The sequence below is a fragment of the Tamandua tetradactyla genome, chromosome 10 (assembly GCF_023851605.1).
Source record: "Tamandua tetradactyla isolate mTamTet1 chromosome 10, mTamTet1.pri, whole genome shotgun sequence".
NCBI lineage: Eukaryota > Metazoa > Chordata > Mammalia > Pilosa > Myrmecophagidae > Tamandua > Tamandua tetradactyla.
Genome location: NC_135336.1, coordinates 102,511,357 through 102,537,831, shown reverse-complemented (window position 1 = coordinate 102,537,831; position 26,475 = coordinate 102,511,357). Strand labels below are relative to the sequence as shown.

General features: G+C 34.2%; 1 protein-coding gene across 5 annotated transcripts in view; it reads right to left on the bottom strand.

The window, feature by feature from the left end:
* BRWD1 (bromodomain and WD repeat domain containing 1) overlaps positions 1–26,475 on the bottom strand; it is a 241,510-nt gene that overhangs the window by 112,912 nt on the left and 102,123 nt on the right. For 3 of the 5 annotated variants that reach the window (XM_077119067.1, XM_077119062.1, XM_077119065.1), the window contains exons 19-28: positions 23,551–23,734; positions 21,186–21,279; positions 16,351–16,482; positions 14,607–14,701; positions 11,170–11,359; positions 9,648–9,773; positions 9,439–9,546; positions 7,542–7,666; positions 6,785–6,867; positions 4,010–4,045 (exon numbers count right to left, since the gene is read on the bottom strand). In XM_077119067.1, coding sequence (XP_076975182.1) covers positions 4,010–4,045; positions 6,785–6,867; positions 7,542–7,666; positions 9,439–9,546; positions 9,648–9,773; positions 11,170–11,359; positions 14,607–14,701; positions 16,351–16,482; positions 21,186–21,279; positions 23,551–23,734 — 1,173 coding nt within the window. The remainder of the gene's footprint in view (positions 1–4,009; positions 4,046–6,784; positions 6,868–7,541; positions 7,667–9,438; positions 9,547–9,647; positions 9,774–11,169; positions 11,360–14,606; positions 14,702–16,350; positions 16,483–21,185; positions 21,280–23,550; positions 23,735–26,475) is intronic. The other 2 variants (XM_077119066.1, XM_077119063.1) reach the window with 1 other exon arrangement.

Sequence of the window (26,475 nt, the reverse complement as noted above, 5' to 3'; positions counted from 1 at the left end):
AAAGATAGAAGATAAAGACCGAGATGATATAATTTAGGAATGCCTAGAGTGTACAATGATGGTGATTAAATGTATAAATTAAAAAATGCAAAATAGATGTAATGGTAAATCTATCATTCTGAAATAAGAGTAAAGACATAATTTATAACAAGTACAAGAAATGCGAAGTACTAGATGGACTGTTATATAAATAGCGTACATGTATATCATTTAAGTTGGTATTATATCTTGTAACATGATTGTTACAGATTTAGGATGTTAAATTGAAGCCCCACGGTAACCACAAAAGAAAATATCTGAAAAATATATAGTTTCTGGACAACCAGCAATAACTGGCAAAACATATTTCTCAAGCCTCCAGAAGACAGAAAAAGGCTTTTAGTAACAAGGTAAGTGTTAAATCAAGAAAAAGCTACTTAAAAGCAGAAGAATCTCACAGAGCCCCAGGTGACCATTCCCCCACTCCACACCAGCTCAGTACAGAGTTGGCCCACACTTTTGCTGTGGCTCCATGGCCCAGGTCTCAGAGGGAACAGAGTAACTCTCGAGCAAATACTAAAAGACATTCCCAGATAAATAAAGGCTAAGAGACTTTGTCAACATTAGAACAGCCTTCCAGGAGATACTAAGGAACAGAGTTCTGCAGGCTTAAGTAAAGGATACTAGAAAATTGACTAAAGCCATATAAAGAAATAAAGATAAGGCTTAAGTTGTAAAGGATACTAGAAAACTGACTAAAACCATATAAAGAAATAAAGATAATCACAGGGGTAAATATAAAAACCATACTATTGTATTTTTATCTTTATGCCCACTTTTGGGTCCTACAGGATATAAAAGTCAAAATACAATGTAATGATCAATCAGTGGTTCTAGAATCATAATGTATAAATAAAAAATTTAAGACAAGAACTACCAAAAGACCGGATGAACAGTAGAGGCAAACTTTATGCCTGATATTGAAGTTGGTATAAAAACAAACAAATTACAAATTTAGGATGGTGAATTTAAGCCCCATGGTAATTACAAAGAATATATGAGAGAATATATGCACATAGAGACAGAAATTAGAATACACATTACCAGAGACAAAGGGCAGGAATGATGAGTTAATACAAAATCGGTCTGGGTTTTCTGTTTAGTAAATAGAAAGTTTTAGTAATCAAAAGGAATAACTGTACAGAAACACAGTGAATGTGATTAATCCCAGAGAATGGTATGCATGGGAGCAGTTGATATTGGAATGTTTATATTTTGTGTGTGTTCATGTATATAAAGAAACAAACAAATGAAATACATGATTCTGGGCACGATTTAATAAGGGAGAGGGTTCAAAAGGACATTACTCAGATGAAAAAACTGGAATATAGACTGTAAGCATTAGATCAATGTTAAAGTTTTAAAACTTGATTATTGTTACGGTGTATACAAAAGTGAATATACTTGTTCTTAGTTAGGAAAAGTACATGGCATTATTAAATGTTAAAGGAGCATACTGTATCTCAACCAGCATAAAAGTATTCAGATGACTTGATAAAACAGATAAGACACAAACAAACGGTCAGATAGGATAGATAAATTCATGGATGGAAATAAACCTAAGAATGATATGACAAATACAGAAAAATGTCAAAATTGGTAGATATGGGTATCTTGGGGAAGAACTGGAATTCTTTGTTGAAATTCTTATTGGACTTCTTTGTTAGGGGGTTGTATTATTGTTCTAATTATCATGTAAGTTTTGAATATCAAAATTTTAAAGTTTAAAATTAAAAATATATATATAGGGCAGTGCAACAGAGGCTCAGTGGCAGAATTCTCACCTGCCGTACCGGAGACCCAGATTCGATTCCTGGTATCTGCCCATACCAAAAAAAAACAAAACAAAAATATATATATACATATATATACACTGACAGTGAAAAAAAAGAAGGTATTGTGAAAGACCCAAAGTGGGATACCACAAAATATCAAGCATGAAAGTACAGATTAATGGAAAACTTGAGGAGCAAAACAGGTGTAAGAATTATGAAGACCAAAATGTAAAATGGCAGGAAAAAACTGGTTGGGATAGATCATTTAAACAACCCAAACACATGGAGCCCAGAATGGGAATGAGGGCTTGTAATTTTGTATAGCTTAATGTAATGCCTGGATACATCCCAGAATATGTTGAGCAGATAATTAAAAAGTATTAGCAAAGTCCCCTGAGGGACTGAAGAACAAATATGGAATTATTAAACTTTAACACCAGGAAAACCCCTGATACTGTCTCAAACATTAGGGACTCCCAAGTCAATAGGCCAAGCTCCTGATCCTGAGGTTTGCTCTTGTGAAGTTTATTTATGTAACAGAGAAGCTCAGCCTACCTATAGCTAAGCTAAGAGTTACTTCTGGAGTTACTTCTGGAGGACCTCTTTTATTGTTCAGATGTGGCCTCTCTCTCTCTCTAAGCACAACTCTGCAATTAAATCATTACTCTCCCCATTACATGGGACATGATATCCAGGGGTGAAAGAGTCCCTGGCAATGTGGGATATGACTCCCAGGGATGAGCCTTACCTGGAACAGTGGGAGCGACAATGCCATCCTGACCAACAGGGGAAAAGAACAGTAACAAAGTAGCAGTAGCTGAGAGAGTTCAAATACAGTCAAGAAGCTATTCTGGAGGCTATTATTACACAAGCTTCAGCTAGATATTGCTATTTATCATGGTTTGCCAAACCCCAACGAAAATCATTCCTGTTAACCCTAAAGAATACCTCAGGCTCTATCTAAATTCTAAAAGTTTCCATGAACTATGATCACTTACTAGAAACCTATAATTTCCAGATGGGATCCTGGCCATGTAAGTGCTGAAACCCGGTGGGGCCAGCCTCTCCAGGATATCAATTTGTTCCATCCCCTCTCCCATATTATCAACAGCCCTTTCCAATGTGAAAAAGTTAGAGGGGGCGTAGCCCAAATACCTCTAAAGACTGGGAGAAAGATCAAAGAAGGTGGAATTATAACAGAGAAGATAGGATTTAATAAATGAGTATGACTGCTGTATCATTATATTGATATTTCTGTTAGTCTCCAGTGTATGGAGCAGTTAGAAGGAAAAACCTAAAATTGTGGAACTGTAACCCATACCAAACTCTGAAATCTGTTCTATAAACAATTGTTGTAGTGTGCTTTGAAATGCATTTTTTATGTTTTTTTTTTTCACACTACAAAATCAAATTAAAAAAGCAAACTTAAAAAATGGCAGGGAAAAGTCCTGCATTAACAGTAGTTACTTTATATGCAAATGAAAGAAAAATACATACTGTTTGACTTAGTTTACATAAAGTGCAATATATGTATATAAACTTATAGATGGGGGGTGTTTGCTCTGACAGAAGTAGATTAGTGGTTGTGCAGTGTTAACTTTGGACAGAAGAACTGGAAGGTGACTGCTGAGAGGCATGGAAATTTTCTTTTTGGAGTAGTGAAAATATCTTAGAATTGACTGCAATGACCAATGCACATCTTTGTGAATATACCAGAAGACAGTGATTGCACATGTTAGATATTTTATATGGTATGTGAATATATGTCAAAAAAAGATTTTTTAAAAAGCTAATGCTTCTATTAAGAAAAAAGGTGACCCTCTTTATGTTTACTTATATTGCTTAATTTAAAGTTTCTTTTACTGTTATTAACACAGCATGCTATGCATGTGTATCCTTATATATTAGACATGTCTCATAATCATAAAATAACTGTTCCATTTTTAATAGATTCTGACAGATTCGTTAACTTCAACTAGAAATTTATTAATTTTTTTATTCTATTCACTTTTAATTTATTTAATTCATGTCAGGGAAAAAAATGTAAATGGAAGAGTACAGGGCCATGACAGCTAATGCCATTTTGAAAAAGGAGAAAAAGGTGGAGGACTCACAGTTAAAACTTATTACAAAACCACAATAATGAAAACAGCATGGTGGGCGGGCCATGGGGGCTCAGCTGGCAGAGTTCTCACCTGCCAAGCCAGAGACCCGGATTCGAGTCCTGGTGCCTACAAAGGCAAAAAAAAAATAGATTAGATAGATTAGATTAGATTAGATTAGATTAGATTAGATTAGATTAGATTAGATTAGGTAGATAGATAGATAAGACAAGACAAGACAAGATAAGGTAAGGTAAATTAAGAGAGAGGGAGAGAGAGATAGATTGGCGGGCCATTGTGGCTAAGCAGGCAGAGTTCTCGCCTGTCATGCCAGACACCTGGGTTCGATTCCTGGAGCCTGCCCCTGCACAAATTAATGGTTTCGTTGACTCTATACCAACAGCATAAACAAAGGTAAAAGAGATAAATGAGACTTCAACAACATTTAAAACTTCATGCATTGAAGGATTTCATCTTGAAATAAAAAGACAACCTAGAGAGTGAGAGTAAATATTTGGAATCCCCCTATCTGATAAGGATTAATGTAAAGAGCATATAAAGAAATTCTAAAACTCAACAAGAAAAAGACAACCCAATTAAAAAAGGGAAAAAGACACGAATCAACATTTCTCCAAAGAATTTATACCAATGGACAATAAGCACATAAATGAGAAACATCTTAAGCCATTAGGAAAATGCAAAAAAAACCACCCAAGAATGGCTATTATTATTAAAAAAACAACAGAAAATAACAAGTGTAGGTAGAGGATGTAGAGACACAGAAACACTTCTGCATTGTTAGTATGCATGCAAAATGGTGCAGCCGCTTGGAAAAACAATTTAGCAGTTTCTCAGGAAGTTAAGTATAAAATTACCATAGGAACCAACAATCCCACGTTTATGTTTATATTTATGTTTATACTCAAAAGAACTGAAAGCAGGGATTCAAACACATTTTCATACTGAGTTTCATAGCATTATTCACAATTTTCAAAAGATGGAAGCAATCCAAGTGTCTATCAACAAATGAAAGGATTAACAAAATGTGAGCTAATAAAGTGCATACAGCCCTAAAAAGGAATGAAGTTCTGATATATGGGACAAGATGGAAGAAGCATGAAGACATTACATTGAGTGAAATAAGCCAGATACAAAAGAACACATATTATACGATCTGATATGAAATAATTACAAGAAGTAAACTGATCATTAGAAGCTAGAATACAGGTTACCAGGGACCAATGTGGGGAAAGGAAATGGGAAGTTAATGTTTAATCAGTCCAAGAGTTTCTGTTTGCGATGACAGAAAAATTTTGATAACGGATGGTGGTGTAACGGTAGCACAACACTGTGAATGTTAATTAACACCACATTTATCTAAAATTTACCTACTGACAGTACTTGAAGAAAAAGGAAGCAGAAATGAGGAAGATGCACACTGATTATCAATGAAAGGGGAAACTTTAGGTTGTACCTATGTTACTAAAATAAAAACGTAAAAATTAAAAAAAAGAATGATAAAATTTTTTTTAAGTCATAGGACAATACAACACAAGTGAAGTCTAATGTAAGCTGTGAACTATGGTTAACAATGTATTATACTATCAGTCGTAAAACACTAATGCAAAGTGTTAATAAGGAAAACTGTGTAAGAAGCATGATATTGGGAATTCTGTATTTTCTGTAAACATACAACTTCTCCAATTAAAGAAAAAAAAAAAACAGTAAATGGGCCGTCCACAGCCAAGTTAACTCTCACATACTATAGCTATCCCATTTCTTCTTTTTAGGCTAAATGTTTTTCTTCACAAAAAAATCTCCTATATTTCTGATCCCCAAATAATCCTGATTACTTGCACAGGCTTTACCATTAATAATTTACCATAATATATAAGAATCTTTCATTTTAAATGGGGATGATTAAGGCATTTATCTAAAGTTTACCTACTAATAATAATTGTAGAAAAAGCAAGAAAAAATAGGAAGTTTTACTGATGAGGTCTTAATTTCATTTAAGATGTACTACACACAACAGCATGGGTCAAACTTAATATTTCTAATAGGAAACTAAAAACTGATGAAATCAGAATGAGCTATCCTTGCTGACTTAAAGTCACACACTTACACATGGGCTCTACAGATAAAACTATATACTGAACAGTAATTTATGTGCACCTGTGCTACAGGTACTTCAATTGCTAACTTGTATTATCTTGCCTAATTACAGTCATCAATTACATTGTGAGGAGATGCATGACCTACACAAAGCAAACCAAGTAAGCTTTCCTTAAATGATCATCATAAAAATCACATTCAAGTAACTCAGCACCTCCATGGAGGTCTGTAGACCCATACAGGAGATGGTTATAAAGCATATGTGTAAGTGTTTTTATTTTATACAGGAATAAGTTTTCCTCAAGTTAACCCCATTTAAATCTAGCCTGATAGGTAGATATCAAAAGTAAAATACTCTTTGGTATACTTGGTCCCTTTCCATCTGAAATCTGCAGTGATATTTTAGCCTTGTAATCATTTTAGATCCTACAATAATTTTAAAAATTATACTAGTGTCACTTTAAAGATAATTATATATAATGCAGTATGGACAGTCTGAAAGGCAACAAAAGGTCTAGTTTAGCCTATAGTCAATGGGTAAAAAAAATTCTTTCCCAAAATGACACAAAAAAGAAACACTGCTTAGCTATAAAAGCCTACTATAGAAGGAGTAAGTCCCAAGTACTAAGCCAAAGTTACTTATCAGTCATATAATAGTTCCGTCCAGAATTTATATATACCATAACTAAAATAGTTAGACCAATAAAATGAGACTAATTTTTAAGGGCATATAAGTAAATAAGGAAAACTTACACGACTGCCAATTCCTCTGTCTTGCTTCATCATAAAACTGACGCAATACAAGAAAGTCAATAACATCTGGCATATCATGGTATCTAAACAGAAGCAAAAGTTAACTAAATTTCCACACATAGCAGTTATACTCTAGGGCAACAATGAACAAAAGAAACACAGTGAAATGCACACATGTAATTTTTCATTTTCTAGTAGCCACATTGAAAAAAGTAAAAAGAAACCAGTAGAATTCATTTTAATAATGTACTTTACTTCACCCGATAGATCCAAAACATTAGCTTTATAATATGTAAATTGATATAAAACAATTAATGATCTACTTTACACTTTTTGTTCCTAATAAGAATTCAATTTCCAATGTGTATACACTACATCTCAATTTGAATCAGGCATATTTCCAGAACTCAATGGCTACATGCGGCTAGTAGCAACCATGTTGGATAGCACACATCCAGCAAATTATTTATTTTAACATTTTCTCAAAAACAAAGACAGAAATTATTTCCCCCATAATTCAGAATTCTCCACATGTTGAAAGTCGCATGAAAAATGAAAAAGCCACATGTTAATACCTAATCATTGCAATTGCACCCCTAGTGGATTCCTGTTTATCAGAACCTCAATTCATAATCCACATCCTATTCTGTCCATAGTGCTCTCCTACTTATCAGAGGCTGAAAAAAAAGGGGGGCAGACTAATCACCAAGATGAAAACTCTAAATTTAAATAATCCCATTTTAAAAAAAGCACATACCTAATAGAGAAAGATTTATCCATGACTTTTCCAGTTGCTGGATCTATAAACGCTAGTTTGAGGCAACAGAGTGTAGGGGGCCCAACCTCATACCGTATTCCAACTATTTTAACCAATTCTTGATCCTATAACATATGAAATAAAACAATCCTTCAAAATTATAATCCTCCACATATTACAGAATTAAGCCAACCCACAATTTAGGCTTCGAAAGCACCAGTCAAGTTTAACCCCCCATTAATATTAGTCATTTTTGCATCCCTGAACCTTTTTGAAGATAGACATTTAATACTGTCTCTAATAATATATTCATACCACAAGAGTAGAAGAAGGAAAACACAAACCACTGATTGCCTCAATACATAAAGAAAACCACATTCAATTAACATTTTGATATTTTTATGGTTGACAACTTGTTTTGCATATTTTTTATAAAATTGGAGAATTACAGAGTTTTGTTATGAAATAAAAATCTGTAAGTTCTTTCCCTATTCATAAAAATTTTTCAAAATCTTGATTTGAAATTCCTGCCTAATACATAAAATTAAAATTTGTTCTGATCTATTATGTGCCATGACCTTCTAGGCAGTAGGGACAGGACACTGAACAGGAAAAAGATCCAGTGTTGATGGAATAGCTACCAAATGGATATGCCATAATTAAGTTTCCCCCTAATATGCTTCCTTTGTACTAGTTATTTAAGCTATTTATCTATACCACAAAAAGCGATGATTACAATGTACCAAAGTGCTAAGTACTACTTAGGAAGGCAGACAATAAGTAAAAACAAATCTTACAAATAAATCTTTGAATGCATATGAAGAAAATTCAAAGAAGTAGTCATTAAGTTGAATGACTGTTAAGCATACATCTCTCTGTTCAAATAATTAGAATTTGTTTTCATTTTCTAATAGTAATTAAAAGTATAGTAATTGAAAATGTATAAAATGAAAGAACAATATTCTTGTAAAAATCACTGGTTAATCTTGTAAAAATCTCCAAATAACTTTCACTAACATTTTAATTTATTTATTCTAAAGATTTTATAATGTCTTTAAAAAATTAGTATGATAATCACAAAAAAGCATTTTGTGTACATTTTTCGTTCTTAGCAATATATTGTGAAAACTGACCCATCATTCATTCAACAAATATTTTAAAGCATCAATAATGTGGCAGCTCCACACAGTAGTTCATTATGTGAATGAATCATGTTTTTATTCATTCCTTACTGTGGAATATTTGGATTTTTTTCCATTCTTTTGTTTTTAATAACAGTGAGATGAAATAACCTTCTTCATAAATTTACATGCAGTTTTGATTGTTTCCTAAGTTATCACCAGTAAAATCACTAATTAAAAGATCTAAATATTTTTAGGATTCAATTTCTGTTGTCAAGATACCCCCAAGAAAGCCTGGACCATTTCATACACCTCACCAGCAAATAACTGTTAACAAACTAAACCTTTATCAGTTCCTAAAATACGATATTCAAAACTTCACAAAATGGATAAACAGAGATATGGTTATTTTCTTATTTAAGCATGAGGTTAAACCATTATTCCAATTTGTGCTTCTCCCTTTGGAACCTTGAATTTCTTCTCTTAAAAATCTGGCTTGAATACAAACATTTTTGAGATTACTGACATACAGCTAAGCAGCCTTCCATCTCTGAGTTGGTGTGCTTTATAAGATTTTACATGTCAATCACAATATGTCAAAACCTGCCCAGCAGCAAAAACAGACCATTCCCAATAGACTTTATGGCTTAGCAGTTAAGAGAAATATTTATCAGTAAGAAATTGATGGAAAGATAGTCATGAAATATGTACCCAATAAATTTTTTAATGGATCTGTAAAATATTCACTTATGTGTGCTAGATGTTTAATGACTTACCCTGAGATCCATTTTTCTCCATGGCTCTTTGTTAGGGTTCAGTTCATAAATGTTATTTCTTCTGACTGCCTCAATATAAGCTTCATGACCCTGTCTAAAATAAATTACCTATAAAAGGGAAGCATACATTTAAAAATAAAAAGCAAAACAGCAAGTACAAATTTTGTTTTATATTCCATATTCATGTTTTTAAATTACATTACTCTCACCTCATCACCCATTTGAGGAACAAAAGGAGACTTTCGAAGTGTGGTGTCAGTTATCCAAACTGGAGGATGAAATTCATATAAATGTTCCATATCTGCAAGCTCTGTTGGAGTCATTCTCCGCAAACTCTGCCAAGAGGAAAAGAGCAAAGTTTAGTAGACAAAAAATGGTAACATTCACTGTTTGATTGAAAAACAAAAGAAATGTCAACACTCAGAATAGCTTTCTCAGCATATCTACCTGATAATTAGTTTATAAACAGTATAGATACTTGGTTATTTAACATAACAGAAATGTATCACCTGCAAAAGCACTGAAAATCGCCCTAACACTTTCCTAGCAGCATGTCAATTTGTAAGAGATTCTTCATACACTTTATAGCCAATGGTAGGGGGCCAACTTCCAACCTAAATCCTCTTCAACCCACAGCCTGTTCTGCCAACACTCCACTCAGAATCTGACCACAAACTAATTATCACATAGAATCTTCCCCCTTGATCTGATTTGACTAGTGAGTTTAAAACATGTCCAGAAATTTCATGGTTTTTCTCTCGTCTTTGAGTGACGGAGTTTAATTCTCCCTCTCTTCGGTATGGTCTAGATTTAGTGATTTGCTTCTAACAAAGACTGAAAGGGAAGTTACAATGTGTGATTTCTGAGGCTAAATCATATTATAAGTAGGGCTTATTCTTTTCTCACTCTCTTGAGTTACTTTCTCTGGGAAAAATCTGCTACCATATCATGAGGATACTCAAGCAATCCTATGGAGATGCCCATGTGGGAAGAAACAAAGGACACCAACCAACAGCCACATTAGTGAACTTAGAAACAGATCATTCGGCCCTGAAAAGACTTTGGATGAGTGTAACCCAGCCAACATCATGATGAGAGATCCTGAGCCAAAATTTACACAGATAAGCAACTCTGAAATCAAATCCTTGGCCTGCCAAAATCTGAGAAAAGAAATGTTTGTTGCTTTAAGCAGATATGTTTATGGTGATATGTTACAGAGCAATAAGTAACTAATACAGACTCAGTATCCTTAAATTAGGATACCTGTCTACACATGAGATGAGCACATACATTACACATGTAATAAAAGAATGAGCATAATATCACCATTGGCAAAAATGTATGAAGACAGGATATATAAAATGAATATAGTAAACCTGGCAATAACAGACAAAACAGAAAGCACCTTAAAATTCCTTGAGGCATATTTTTGGTGTTGAAATCAACAGGAAAAAGCAAGACTTATGATCAAAACAGAGCATTTTTTACATTTCAGATTTTAAAAGATACGACTGCCAAGTCCACTACTAAGAGAGACTTCTTAACAGAAGTCTTAATAATAAAACAGCTTTTCCCAAAATAAGCTTGTGTTTTACATTTGATTCCTGCCAACATAACACTGTTAATAAAGAAATAAAACCTCCAGTTATCCAAAATTTTTATTTACACAAAGAAAGCAATATCTTGATAAAAGTGAAGATAGATCTAAATTTAAAGATCAATTCTCCTTACCTCTTTCTTAGGCTTACTTTCTTTCTTTCTCTTTCGTCTTCTTTTTGGAGGAGATAAATTCTCAGTAGACATTTCATCCTCTGAACTACTGCAAAATCGGGTAATTCGCCGACGAGATGATGTTCGTAAAGGAGGCTGCAAATTGATGCCAGCATCAGCTATCCAATCAGAGTATCTAGATGAAGAGCCACTAGAAAAAAAAAATTATATAGAACCAAATGTAAGAACTTAAAGTAATCATACAATCTTAAGAAGAGGGAGGAAAGAGAGCAAGAGGGAAGGCAAGCAAGACCCCAAGAAGATTAAACTTAAAAAAACATTCTGCTCACACTATCAAAGGGCACTGAAATGATCAAAAATCACTGTGGTGGTTTGGAGCTGAAAGTTCCCCAAAAAAACATCTTCTTAAATTTAATTCATTTCTGTGGGAGTAAACCAATTGTGAGTAGGACATTCTGATGAGGTGACTTCAGTTAAGATGTATGGCCCAGCCCAATTAGGATGGGTCTTTTCTTAATACTATGACTGAAGTCCTTTATACGCAGAATGAATTCAGAGACAGAGAGAAAGCCAAAGGAAGCAAAACGCTGAAATGGAACCCAGAAAAGAAGGAAGAGATCAGAGGAGGCAACCATGTGCCTTGCCATGTCACAGAGGAACCAAGGATCACAGGTGGCCAGCCCCAGAATGTCAGTCTTCCAGGAGAAAACATCGACCTGATGAGGCCTTGATTTGGACATTTTCCCAGCCTCAAAACCATGTGTGAATAAATTCCCATTGTTTAACCAGATCCATTTCATGATATTTGTTAAGGAGCCGAATAAACTAAAATAATCATTAAAAAACAGAGAGAAAGAAATTCTTCACTCACATTGTAAAGTAGGAAAAGTTGCACACCTGAGGAATTCTATTTTCAATTATAACATAGATGAGACCTAATGGAAGACAATACTGGAACCAACTACCAATTCCCCTTTCAGAAAATGAAGAGTTGGAAACCATAAAGATCATACAGAACCCTAAGAGTAGTCCCTAATTTGAAAGAGACTGCCATTTAGACTAGAAACCAGAATCCTAAATCATCAGTGAATCCACTGAGAAGCCTAAGGGAGGAATAGCCACACCAAACAGAAAGCTGTAAGGGAACAGAACTTCTTTCCAACAGAGGGAGACACTCCCTGATATGATAGATAAAAAAATCAAAGAAATGGACTATCCACAGCCTTACCCTGAAGTAAAAGCTGAGTCAAGCAACTATATAGGTATACAGATTATTCCCTACCTGGTTACTAGCTTCATTAATCCCAGAAAAGGCAGATAAAGGACTGTAAAGGCCCACACGTGGCCCAGGTTCCACCGCACACCTCTCGGTCTCTAAAGCACACGTTATGAGCACACACACACACACTTTCAGAAAGTATTTATTATAAAATAGCCATTAAAATTTTAACATGTTTCACATAATAAAATTCAAGAAAACTTGAACTAAAAAAGTCAATGAACAGACATGTTCTAAAATTCACTCCAGCTCATAATCATAATGGAGGAAAAGACGACAAGAATGAAAGTGGAGAGTACCGGATGGTAGTCTGATCTAAGAGACCAGCAAAGGATATGCAGAAATAAGTTATTGTGAAAGATTTTTAGGAAGGAGCACTCTCTAGATTTAGTGATGCACAGGCTATATAGTAAGAGGAAGAAGTGAGAATGATACTCAGATTTCTGGTCTGAGTATCTGCAGAGAAAGTGATCGCTACCAAAATACAACACAACTAATAATAAATATACTATGGTATTAGCAAACATACTTTGAATACTATACCTTTTAGATGTTTTAAAGACTAACCTGTACTCAGCTAAAATCCCTAGAGTATTTTCTATAGAAAAAGATCTTATGCCAATTTTCATCTTCTTTTAAATATATAAAAAATGCACTACTGGCTTTCCTTAAGACACACACCGATCAAGATGGCAGAGTGAGACACTTCAAGGCTCCATTCCCCTACAGAAGCTTTGAACAAAGAACAAAACTAGGTGGAAACACTCTCTTTTTCCAGGGTATGGACAGATGAGTAAAAAAAATAAGGACAAAAAAATAAATAAATAATGGGGGGTACAAGGAGTAAAAGAAATTGAGTAGATTGCAATACTAGCGGTCAATGAAAGGGAGGAGTAAGGGGATGAGATGCATGGGGTTTTTCTTTTGTCTTTTTATTTCTTCTTCTGGAGTGATGCAAATGCTCCAAAAATTACCACAGTGATAAATACACAATTACGTGATAATACCGTGAGCCACTGATTGTAAACTGTGGATGAACTGTATGGTGCATGAATATGTCTCAATAAAAACATTAAAACAAAACAAAATAAAAAGAATACATGGAAACAGCTTTTTAAGAGCTCCAGGAAAAAAAAAAAGTTAAAGGATTGCAGTAACAGGAGGGAATGGAATCAAGAAAAAGACCACTAAAGAGATAGGTCCTCCTGGGACCCTAGTTGATCCTTCCCCAATCCTTTACTGATACAGTGCAGCACCAGACCATTCAGCCAGTGTGGACCCCTGGTCCCAGTTCTAGAGGAAGGAGAGAAACCTTCCTGTACAAACAGGTAGCATGCATGTCTGGCAATTGCCTGAGGGACTAGCTGCCCCAAAACTTTTCCTGCATGTAGAAGGCAACTAACTCAGCTCTCATACAGAACACTGTGGGAAAGTAGTGCATCAACAAGGGAATGCTGGGTCTATGGCATAGAGTACCTTGCCCAGGACCATAAAGAAACTTTCCTAGAGAAGAGTGGACATTAGTATCTGTCTAAGAGGGGGAGTTCCACAGGCATGCAAAAGACAAGAAGCATAAGAAGAAAGCACCAGGGAGACCTGTAGAAAGACAAGAGGCATGAGAAGAAAGGACAAGGGACGCTGCTTAGCTTTGGTCTGGAGCTATTCTACAAACTCATTACATGGACAAACCCTGAAGGAGAGCGCTGGTACAAGTCAACCTGCAAAGGCTGGAAAAGTATTTTCTTTTTCTCCTGTGCTTTTGGTTAGCTCCTAATATTCAAGGAAAAAGTCTGTCATAACACTAGGTCCATACTAGCTTAAGGAACAGGCACCTCAGCGTCTACATTCCAACAATAATACACTAAAATAGCAAATCGTCCAGATTTCAATATTACAAAACATACAAAGAAATAAGAACTGATGGCCCAGGCAAAGGAAAAAACGAAAGCATTAGAAACCATCAAAAAGGATGATAAGAATTGAAATAGTGCAGAGAAAAACTTAAAAAAAGAATGAAAAGGAAAAAAAAGTTAAAAACAGAAATAAGGTTAATTTGTCCAACAGCTGTACACTCTTGCCTCTTGAATGTTATCCAGGTATATTTCCATCCAAGGCAATGAATAAAATGCTTAAAAGGTCAAAGCAACTAAAAACATACCTTGAACTTTCACTGTCACTTTCAGTTTTCCTATCACTTCTCCATTCTTCTTCTTCAGAAGAACAAGAACCTTCACTTTGATCACACGAAGTCTCCTAATACATGAGGAAGAAAAACAACATCTTAGTCCCTGATGTTAAATAATACAAGTCAAGAAAACCCACCCACTATCACGCCAATAATAAATTTTCTAATAAGTAACTATGAGTACCATGTAATAAAAGTATTAAAAAATAAATTTAAAACAAAAAGCACACTTACTTTACTTTTTTTCTTATGAAGCTATAAGGCAAGAGAGAATAAGAAAGCAATAAAATAGGCCATTCTCTGAGTGAAATTAATAGAAAATAGGACAGAGAAGGAAACAAGAGACTGATTTCCATGTTCCTAAATTCTAATCATGGACACTAGGCAGGTACTTTTAAACTGTGGAAAAATGACAGTTCTTCAGAAAGGTAAGTATCGAATTATCATATAAACCACCCATCCACCTTTTAGGTATATACCCAAAAGAACTGAATATATATTTGCATACCGATGTTGACAGCATTATTATTCACAATTACCAAAAGATGGAAATAAACCAGGTGTCTATCAACCAATGATAAGCAAACATGGCATACACATACAATGGTATATCACCCAGCCATAAAAAGCAATGAAGGTCTGGTAACATGTGACAACAGAGATTAACCTTGAAGACATCATTTTGAGAAAATAAGCCAGACACGAAAGGACAAATATTTTATGAACTTGCTGCTAGGAAGTAATGAGAATAAGCAAATTCACAGTTAGAAACTCGAACACAGGCTACCAAGGGCCAGGAAGAAAGTAAGGAAAAGAGAGTTGGTACAGAGTTTTTGTTTGGAGTGATAGAAAAGTTTGGTAGTACAATACTATAAACAAAACACCACTGATTATCTATTTGAATGACGGTAAAAGGGGAAATTTTAGGTTGTATGAATGTTACTAAAATAAAAATTGCCTGAAAACCATAGGATTGTTCGACAACAAACAGTGAACCCAAATGTAAGCTATGGATTATAGTTAATAAGTATAATTATAAAATTGTTTTCATCAATTGTAACAAAGGTATTGCACTAAGGCAAAGCGTTAAAAACAAGAATAACTGGAGGAGGGTATATGGAAATTATTTTCTGCATGACTTTTCTGTAAACCTACAACTTCTCTAATAAAAAAACAAATTAAGAATGAAGTTATTGATTCATGATACAATGTGGATAAGCCTTGAAAACATTATGCTAAGTGAAATAAGCCAGTCACAAAATCACACTGCATGATTCCATTATACAGACTGTCTAAAACAGGCAAGTACAAAAAGGCGGCCAGAAGATCAGTAACTGCAAGAGGCTGAGTGGAGGGGAGAATATAGGCTATCTTTCTTTTTTTATTTTTTTTTTGGCTAGGGGGAGGGAAATGAAAATATTCTTACATTAAATAGTGGTGATGTCTGCCTAACACCATGAATACACTAAACAACAGTGAAATGTACCCTTAATTGTTAACCTATATGTATGTGCTATCTCGATAAACAATGACAACAATTCTTTTTAATGCAATATCTGAAATTTCATCTTAATCTTTTTTTAATGCAATATCTGAAATTTCATCTTAATCCCTACGGATTGTTACATTTTACATAATTTCAGGGTTAATTCAAACTAAAGAATTAAGATAAATGCATTTAAGACTATTTTATTTATTTCAAACTTATAACACTCACATGTCTTACAGAGCTTGAAGACTCACTTCCAGAAGATGATTCAAGCCGTCCAGGATTTCTTCTAGCATAATTTTGATATTTACGCCTACATGTCCTCTGCCTAGACTGTGATATTAAAACTACCGAATCAGACTGAAAAAAAGAAATATGCAGATGAAAAACAACACTTAAGTAGTCCAATAGTCACTAAAATGGGTTTTTTAAAGTTAATTCTTTAAAATTTTTTAATTAAAAATATACATGGACAGATGCTATTTTTATACGTTATTAAATCAAACTTGTTATTTTTATTCTAAAGTTATTCAGAAGTTATAAGAGAAGTCACATTAGATCAGCAATTTTCAAACTAGTTCTACATTAGTTGGTTTACTATAAATAGGAGAAAATAACAAAAACATTAATTTAAAAATATAAATTTTATAAGTGAGAAACATACATTTTAAATACATGTTATAGTAACCAAGCTTAAGAAATATATCACTATTTGTATACACAGAAAGAAATATCTGAAATAGTCCTCAAATATTATCCCAAGATATTTTTCCAGGTTATAAATTCTTTGGTGACTTTCAGTTGTATTTGAATTTTAAAATACCACTTTTTATTAATTTTTATTTAATTATTTTAACAAATCTTAAAAATAAGCCAAGACACTAGACTGATTAAAAACCAAACAAGTGTACCATTCCCTAAATACCATGTATGTACAATCACCCAATAAAAGCAAATATTCCTTGACTTGCTTCACAAATTAATTTTCACACGAATGCCAAAAGTTTGATGAACACTGTTCTGTTTTATAATTTCCACACATCACCAACTAACCAGCAAGAACTGGCAGAAGTATCTTTCTCAAAGTCCAGAGAACAGTTAAAGGATTGCAATAACGGGGCAGACCCAATCAAGAAAAAGCCTGCTTAAAAGTGGTAGGATTTACACATGGGACATGACTTCCAGGGGTAAATCTCCCTGGTAATATGGTACAGAACTCCTAGGATGAGCCAGGACTCAAATTGTAAGATTGAGAAAGCATTCCTGACCAAAACAGGGAGAAGAGAAATGAGACAAAATAAAGGGTCAGTGGCTGAGAGATTTCAAGCAGAGTCAAGAGGTTATTCTGGAGGTTATTCGTATGCAAAAGGTAGATAGCCCCTTTTAGTCTATGGTGTATTGGAGCGGCTGGAGGGAATTACCTGAAACTGTTAAACTGTATTTCAGTAGACCTGATTCCTGGAGACGAGTGTATAAAGATAAAACTTTTACAATGTGACTGTGTGATTGTGAAAACCTTGTGTCTGATGCTCCTTTTTTGCCAGGGTACAGACAGATGAGTAAGTAAATATGGATAAAAAATAAATAATATTTTATTTTTGGGTAAAATAAATTGGGTTGATGGAAATATTAGTGGTCAATGAGAGGGAAGGTAAGAGCCTAGTAGGGTATGTATGAGTTTTTTATTTCTTTCTATGAAGTGATGCAAATGTTCTAAAAAATGATAATGGTGATGACTACATAACTATGTGATGATACTGTGAGCCATTGAATGTATACATACATGGAACGTATGTATTTGAAGACTTATCAATAATCAATAGGTGCCCTGGCTGGCCCCTACTCCACTCCATCACCGGCTTGGCAAGGAGCTAGTCGGTGCTCCCAGTGTCCATCCTGTGTCCTAGTTTCGGACAGAACAGGGTAGCTATCTTACACACATGAGAAGCACATATATCTGGCACAATCTGTCTGGTGGTGCCTTGAACAACTGTCCCAGAATTTGCCCTATATGTAGAAGGCAGTTTTCCAAGTTCTCCCTCAGAACGCTAGAGGACTATGGTTGCTAACCCAGAGGACTGTCTCCTGGACTTCAGTGAAGCACAGACAGAACAGTAATTTCTAGAAAATAAAGCCCATCCTTGGCTTTAATCAAGATAGCAGTTCCTTTACCAGAAGAAAAAATAAAGATTCTTCTTTTTCCAAACTCATTCAAACTACATGTTTTATAATTAATAAAACAAGAAGAGCAATGTTACTAGTTCTTCTAATTACCTACATTTTGATCACGTGATACAAAGATTCTAATGTTTTAAAGCAATGGACCTGTCACAGTGAGGAAGGACTGAAGATCATTTTCCTTCTCTTTGATTAGAGAATTCAAGTGACTGCTATGTTCCAAGATACAACTTCGGGCACTCAACTGAGTACAAATTCAAATGCTGGTAAAGAGAAAGACTGATTTCTAAAGAAACTGCTTTTTTTCTCAAGGTAGATGCAGCCCACACTTAGATTAAGGTAATATAAGAATTGATAGTGCCCTAGTAGCCTAACACAAGCCAAATGTAAATCTTTCCTGGAGAAAACTTTAGAACATCTCTAATGTTTAACATTCAATCAAATTAGCAGACAACAAAGAAAATCTGACTGCAAACAAATGAAAAAAAAAAGAAAATGGGAAGATACCCATGTGCTGGAAATGATGTATGTACCCTAGAATAGCCATGTTTTAATCCTAATCTCATTTTGTAAAGGCAGCCATTTCTTCTGATCTCTATTCAGTACTGTATGCTTGAAACTGTAACTAGATCATCTCCCTAGAGATGTGATTTAATCAAGCATGGTTGTTAATCTGGATTAGGAAGAGGCATGTCTCCACCCATTTGGGTGGGTCTTGATTAGCTTCTGAAGTCCTATAAAAGAGGAAATATTTTGGAGAATGAGAGATTCAGAGAGAGCAGAGCAGAACGACATAGCCACAAGAAGCAGAGTCTACCAGCCAGCAACCTTTGGAGATGAAGAAGGAAAATGCCTCCCAGGGAGCTTCATGAAACAGGAAGCCAGGAGAGGAAGCTAGCAGATGACTCTGTGTTTGCCATGTGCCCTTTCAGATGAGAGAGGAACCCTGACCACATTCACCATGTACCTTTCCAGATGAGAGAGAAACTCTATGTTCGCCATGTGCCCTTCCAATTGAGAGAGAAACCCTGAACTTCATCGACCTGCTTGAACCAAGGTATCTTTCCCTGGATGCCTTAGATTGGCCATTTCTATAGACTTGTTTTAATTGGGACATTTTGCCAGCCTTAGAACTGTAAACTAGCAACTTATTAAATTCCCCCTTTTCAAAGCCATTCTGTTCTGGTATATTGCATTCTGGCAGCTAGTAAACCAGAACAACCCACAAGAAATTGAAATAATGAAATTATCAGGCATGGCTTTTTAAAATAACTATGGCTGATTCTCAAGGAATTAAAGTAATGAGAACTCCAGCAGAGAACTAGAAACAGTAAAAAAGTATCATTGCACCCCTGAATGCAAGATGGGTCATCAGAATCTCCACTGGAACCACATGGAAAATTCAACCAGAGTACCCACCCTTGCTGCATGTGCTCAAAGTGGCACAGTCTGATCTGGAAATTGGCTGCCAAGGTTTTGAACAGTATAAGAAGGACACAGGCTGCATCAAGCTGGCCTGAGTAATCTTTGAATGGATTGTCCAAGACATCTACAAAACTAAAAAAAAAAAAAAAAAAAATGCTAACTTTGAATATAAAACTAAAAAATCTTCAATTAAAAAAAGTAACAAAATGGAAATTCAAGAACTAAAAAATACAAGTAACTAAAATTAAGGACACAATAAACAGTAAATTGCACACAGCTGAAGAGAACTAATGAACTGAAATATAGGTAAGAAAATCCAAAACAACAGAAAATAAACTAAGAAACTAAAGGGAATAAGTAGAGAAAGTCTAACATATAGAACTAGAGTCTCACAAGGAAAACAGAGACAAAATAAAACATATACTATATAAACACTAACCAAAAGAAAGCTAGCACAGCTATGATAATATAAAAATTAAAATTAGAATGTTTTATTACAGATAAAGAGTGATATTTCATAAGCATAAAAGGTTAAATTCAGTAGAAAAAGGAAAATTTCAAATTTGTATTTTTATTTAATCCTTACAGCTCCAGTCACATACAAAAGCACTGAGAATAAACTTAAAACACAAGGCAGCCAATGGTAGCCGAAAGGCACACACAGGTCATCACTCTCATCAGGACCTCAACATAAAGCAACCAACTGAGAGCAAGTCTTCCAATCTCAACAATCTATTCACCATAGTTTTGCAGCACTGATTCTCCATACATTTTGGGCATTTTCCACGAACTCAATGTTGATATTGCTCATGTGATTCACAAGAAAATCCAAACAGAGAAATTAAATATTAAGGAATAAGACTTTGTTGGAGAGGATTGAGCTTTGAGGGGACACAAACCATTTTAACAGCTGATTTTTTCCTACTCCTGAAAACCATTTTCACCCACTTGAGGGTAATGTTGCCCCCAAGGAAAGGTACTCAGATGAACTTCAGAATTATGCAAAGCTAATTGATGCTTTTAGAAGTCAAGGTATTTGGTTATGTATGGAAGAAAAGAATAGTGTATGGGAATGGACACAAAGTGCTTCTGATGTGCTAGTTGTATTCTTGCTCTTGACTGAATGGTCAATAGACAATGATTTTCCAGAATCCTTTAGCATTTTTAGACATGAAACAACTTCAAATTTTTAACCTACCCCTTCCTAAAAGCTGTACAACCTTAAGACTGATATTTAAAATCCCAAACTGAGGAGCATGAAACATGAAATATTTGAACATGAAATATTTGAATATAAGTGAAAATTACTAATATTTTCACAGGCCAAAAAGAAAACTCTTGAGACTGTCCAAAAGCTACAGCTAAACACAGTACTTACATATAATATACTTGATGTTATCTTCCACATGAGATTAAATTTCTAATTTGCTTACTTCTAAAAAAACAGATTTTTAGGTTACCTTTTGTGAGAGCTGGAGTGTCTTCCTTTTTCTTCCTATTATATAAAGGTTTCTTTCCTCTTCTCCTTTCTCTATTCTGAAATCTTCCAATTTCCTACAAAGCCCCAAATATATTAATGAACCAAAGGATGACTAGAGAACATAGGAGCAAAAATGCATCATTATTCTTCTATGAATCATATAATTTTATACATTTTTAATAATACAGAAAATCCTTAAAGTTAAAACAAAAGTCAAGCTGCATACTTTGCTATAAATTTAATGAGTTTAAATAAAATCTCAGAGATAAAAGGCTCTATTTTTCATAGAACCTTTTCATCAGCTCCTCAAAATGTCTCTGATTAACCAAGATAGCAGTTCCTTTACCAGAAGAAAAAATAAAGATTCTTCTTTTTCCAAACTCATTCAAACTACATGTTTTATAATTAATAAAACAAGAAGAGCAATGTTACTAGTTCTTCTAATTACCTACATTTTGATCACGTGATACAAAGATTCTAATGTTTTAAAGCAATGGACCTGTCACAATGAGGAAGGACTGAAGATCATTTTCCTTCTCTTTGATTAGAGAATTCAAGTGACTGCCATGTTCCAAGATATGACTTCGGGCACTCAACTGAGTACAAATTCAAATGCTGGTAAAGAGAAAGATTGATTTCTAAAGAAACTGCTTTTTTTCTCAAGGTAGATGTAGCCCACACTTAGATTAACAGTAGATCATAATTCTGTTCACAGCGGAGTCCCTGATTAATTGTGAAACCAATTCCAGCCTTAAGTTACCTAGTTTCACGTTTTCCTTTATATGAGAGATTACATACTTGTGTGTTTAAGGAAGTATTCTTCATGTCTTTCACTCATGATACTGTTTCTCCCTCAGCATTCTGCATACATGCTAGCAGTTTTCTGAGTTTCTCATCACAACTCCAGATTTCAATTTTCATTATTTTGCATACTTATAAGCCTTCTCAAAGTCATCATACAATATTTAAGTGCTATCCAATTTTACTCTACCAATTGTTCAAACTGTACTAATACAGAAACACTTAAAATTATCTCAAGGTGTCAGTTATTGAGAGACACAAACAACTGAATACTGGAACATTCCAGGTGTCAGTGAAAAAAAACTTTGCTGCCTCCATTTTATCAGTAACTCAAAAACCAAACCATTAAAACAAAAAAATTAAAATTAAAAAAAGGACAGGCCACGGTGACTCAGTGGCAAGGTTCTTGTCTACCATGCCAAGTTCAATTCCCGGTGCCTGCCCATGTCAAAAAAAAAAAAAGCCAACACATTACAACTCAATAGAAAAGAAGTCCCTACTGCCCAGATAATAATTATGAAATATCATTTCACACTAAAAAAAAAAAAACAGGGGTGCTTAAGAGGAAAGACTGATTCTAGATATAGGGCAAAAATTTACAAGATAAGCCTATAATATCTTGCCATGCCTGATAGCCAAAAAGCTATCTAAAACTACTATAGTCATGCAAAAGGACTTATGAAGCAACTTCAGGAGGCTTCTCCTGGCCAGAGATGGTATACTTTGAACATCATTATGGCATATCTGAAATAAGTTGGATCACATCAACTTGATTTGTACAGTGAATTCACACGAACAAAAAAATCTCACACACAAACTGGTAGCTGCTAGAGACTGATAAGGAATTATTTTTAAGATATACGAAACAAAAGAATCAAGAGTCTATTCTGCCTCTCATATAGAAATTGTAATATCATTATTCTATAACCCCTAATGAATTAATGGATATAGGCATCAAGCATCAACGCCGGCTAACATCATGGAAAGACAGATATCATATGTCTCCTTATAGAATTATACCACCCATAAAATAGGCATGAAATAAAACCATTTATGGCATTGAAACAATTAGAAATTTAAATACTGACTGGATATTTGGTTATAGTTAGGAACTATATATTTTTTAAGTGTGGTAAGATATAGGGTGGTGGTAAGATATCTATATAAGATATCTATCTTATATAGATATAAGATAAGATAAAATATAAAATTATATTTTAGAATGAATCTTTATCTTTTAGAAATACATACTGAAATATGGAAAAAATATTATGTCTGGGATTTCTTTCAAAATATACTAAAGGGAGACAATTAGTTGGCAGGATAGATGAAACAAGACCATCTATAAAAACACTTACCAGAGTAAAAAGTTAAAAAACAATTCGGACAGTTTCCTACCACAAATAAAACATCCACCCATTACTAAAATACAAATGATTATCTTACAACTACTAATGAAATAAAGGATGTGTAAATAACCATAAAATTTATATAATGCTGCAGATACAAGCAATGTAAATAGATAATGATATCCTAAAACAAACCTAAAAATGCCTAGTGGTACCTCTGGTACAACCACTCTTCGCTTCCAAGCTTGCAGGTCACGTTCTGTAGCAATCTGACTACGTGGAGCATTTTGATGCATCTGACGAACACCTTCAACTTGTCCACTACGACGCAAACCAATATTTGGAGGGGACTGGATGTCTAAGCTTAATCGTCTAAAGCCTAGGAAAACATGACCAAGAAATTACCCAAAACAAATTTCAAACTATTATTCAGCATATATCAAGCATACATTTTAAGATATATACCAAAAATAAAATAAGGCTCTACTGAAATAATCTGAGAAAAGATTTTAATGTGACTGAGATCAATGACGCAAAATACAGAACACTGAACATCATTAACATACTATTAATCTCCACTTGCATCTTTATTGGACATTCTGAAATTTTTTAATATACAGGCATTTCTATTACAATTTTCTACATGTATTTCTAAAAACTGTACCTCATAGCAAATTATATACTAAAAGTACATCTCATGGAAAAATCAGCAACGAAGACAGACTGCTGAAAACCAAGACAATCTTACAACCAGAGCACTAACAAAAACATTAATTGGTACCTAAAGAGATAATAATCTAAGGCAGTTAGCTGCCAGAGTGGATATTAAAAATGCACAAAAATAAAATGCTGTGTGGAAATGCTAGCATTGTATTCTTCTTGCAACTTTTCTATAGGATTTTTTTAAAATAAAAACTGGAAAAACTAGGTGTTATGCTATATATTTAAGAGAAAAATGCCTTAATTCCCCATATTAGATTTTCTTTATATTCCTAGTGCACTGACAATATAACTTTACCAAAATTTAAAAAATTCATCTGTAAGGTATTTAGCTTTAAAGGTACTTAAAAGTTCAGCCAGCCCATGGGAAGGTAAATAATGACTAAAATAAAAGAAACTCAGTTCTGCAAGTGAAACAAGACTTTCATAACCATTTTATAACAAGAAATATTTCTACATAACATTCGATCCAATTTAGATAAAAATTTTTTAAAAACATGAAAATTTATCTTTGTGGTCTAACAATGTGACTTGAAAATTCTCCTTCCACAGACACCTAGAAATGTTATGTAAGATATAACAAATACCCTTTTTAATGAATCAGCAAACTTGCAAATCACCTCAGGCTAGAAACAAAGAAGAAACTGAATGAAAGGTCACAAGTCAGTTGTCCAAGAGCTTGAGTTTTAAAGGAGAGATAAAGCCTTTAAATCTTTCACCAAGGTTACCCCCTGTGCACAACTACAACCTATCTTTGTGGCAGCCAGATCTTATGCCATTTTCTTCTTTTCAGTAAAGGCAATGTGTCAGATATAAAACAAGTTCAAAGACTGAACAAAATATTTTACTAAAAAAACGATAACCCTGGATACCTTACAGAATCATTTCTGAAGCCATTCCAAAAAGATAAACCTTAAACTTTGGCTACATATCATTCCCACTAATTTCTTCCTAAATTGAGCTCACAATACAAAATAATCCACAAAGATAAGCAACACTGTATCTAAAAATATAGGATTAAATTCTCCAAAGAACGTCAAATAATAAAAAATGTGATCAAGAATGCAAAAAAAAAAAAAAAGAGGGAAAAAATGAAACAAATATGGCCAAAAAAAACGTTAAGACATTCAACCTCATTAATGATAAGACTGCTTTAGCATTTGACTTCCATCAGAATGGTAAAATCAAGAAATCTAACCATAAATATTGAAGAAGTGAATCAATAGCAATTTTTATACATTACTGGTAGAAGTTTAAACTGTACAGCTGCTGTGGAAAACAGTATAACATTACCTTATAAAGCTGAAAGCTCATGTGTACATACCCAGCAATCCCACTTCTCGATTTATAGTCAAGAGGAATTTCTTAAGTATATTTTAAATAGTTTCCTTCCCTAAATAAAAGCTTACATTCCCAGACTATAAATTAATTAGCTATCATGGTCAGGTTCATGTGTCAATTTGGCCAAGTGGTGGGACCTGTTTGTCTGGTTGGGCAAGTGCTGGCTTGTCTGTTGCGATAAGGACGTTTCATAGAATTAAATCATGATCACGTCAGCTGCATCCATGGCTGATTCCAATTGTAATCAGCCAAGGGGCATGTCTTCTGCAATGAGTGATGCTTAATCTAATCACTGGAAGCCTTTTAAGGAGGATTCAGAAGAGATAGGCTCTCTTCCTGCTTTGGCCTGCAAGCCTCTCCTGTGGAGTTTGTCCAGACTCTCCATCGGAATTGTTGGCTTCACAACCTGCCCTGCAGATTTTGGACTCTGCGTTCTCACGGTTACTTGGGGTACTTTTATAAATTTTATACTTGTGAGTGTTTCCTGTTGATTCTGTTTCTCTAGAGAACCCTAACTAATACATCTGTGCAACACAGAGTTCTGTGAAATGAATTATTTTCCCATTAGTTGCCATTACAAAATAAGAACTAAGAGTCTATAAAAAAGAAAATGAAAATTACCCAACTGACAAATAGAAACATTTAGCAAAAAAGAAAAAAAGAAAGCTATTTAAATTAGTTACAAATGCCCTGTACAGATGTGACAGGGTAAGGGTTACCTTTTAGGCACTGATGGGATTTTTAAGGTATTGTACAAGAACTGAAATCTCTAATCTTTAGCATTTATTTTACTGGGCATTTTCATTTGCACAATTGCCAGTACCCTCTAGATTATTTCCTCTACCTACTACCACATTCCAATCTCATGTACTTGGCCCTGAAAATTCAGTGCAAGCTCTCTGATTCATTAAGAAAAACTGGTGCTCCATCCAAAATGTTTTTTTTAATTCTAAATGGTTAAAAGAAAAGGAAAACTTAGAAATGCAGTTACATTTACAAAACAGTTACTACCATTTGTTAAATAAAATTTTGTAAATATTCTAACTTTAGTGCAAAAAG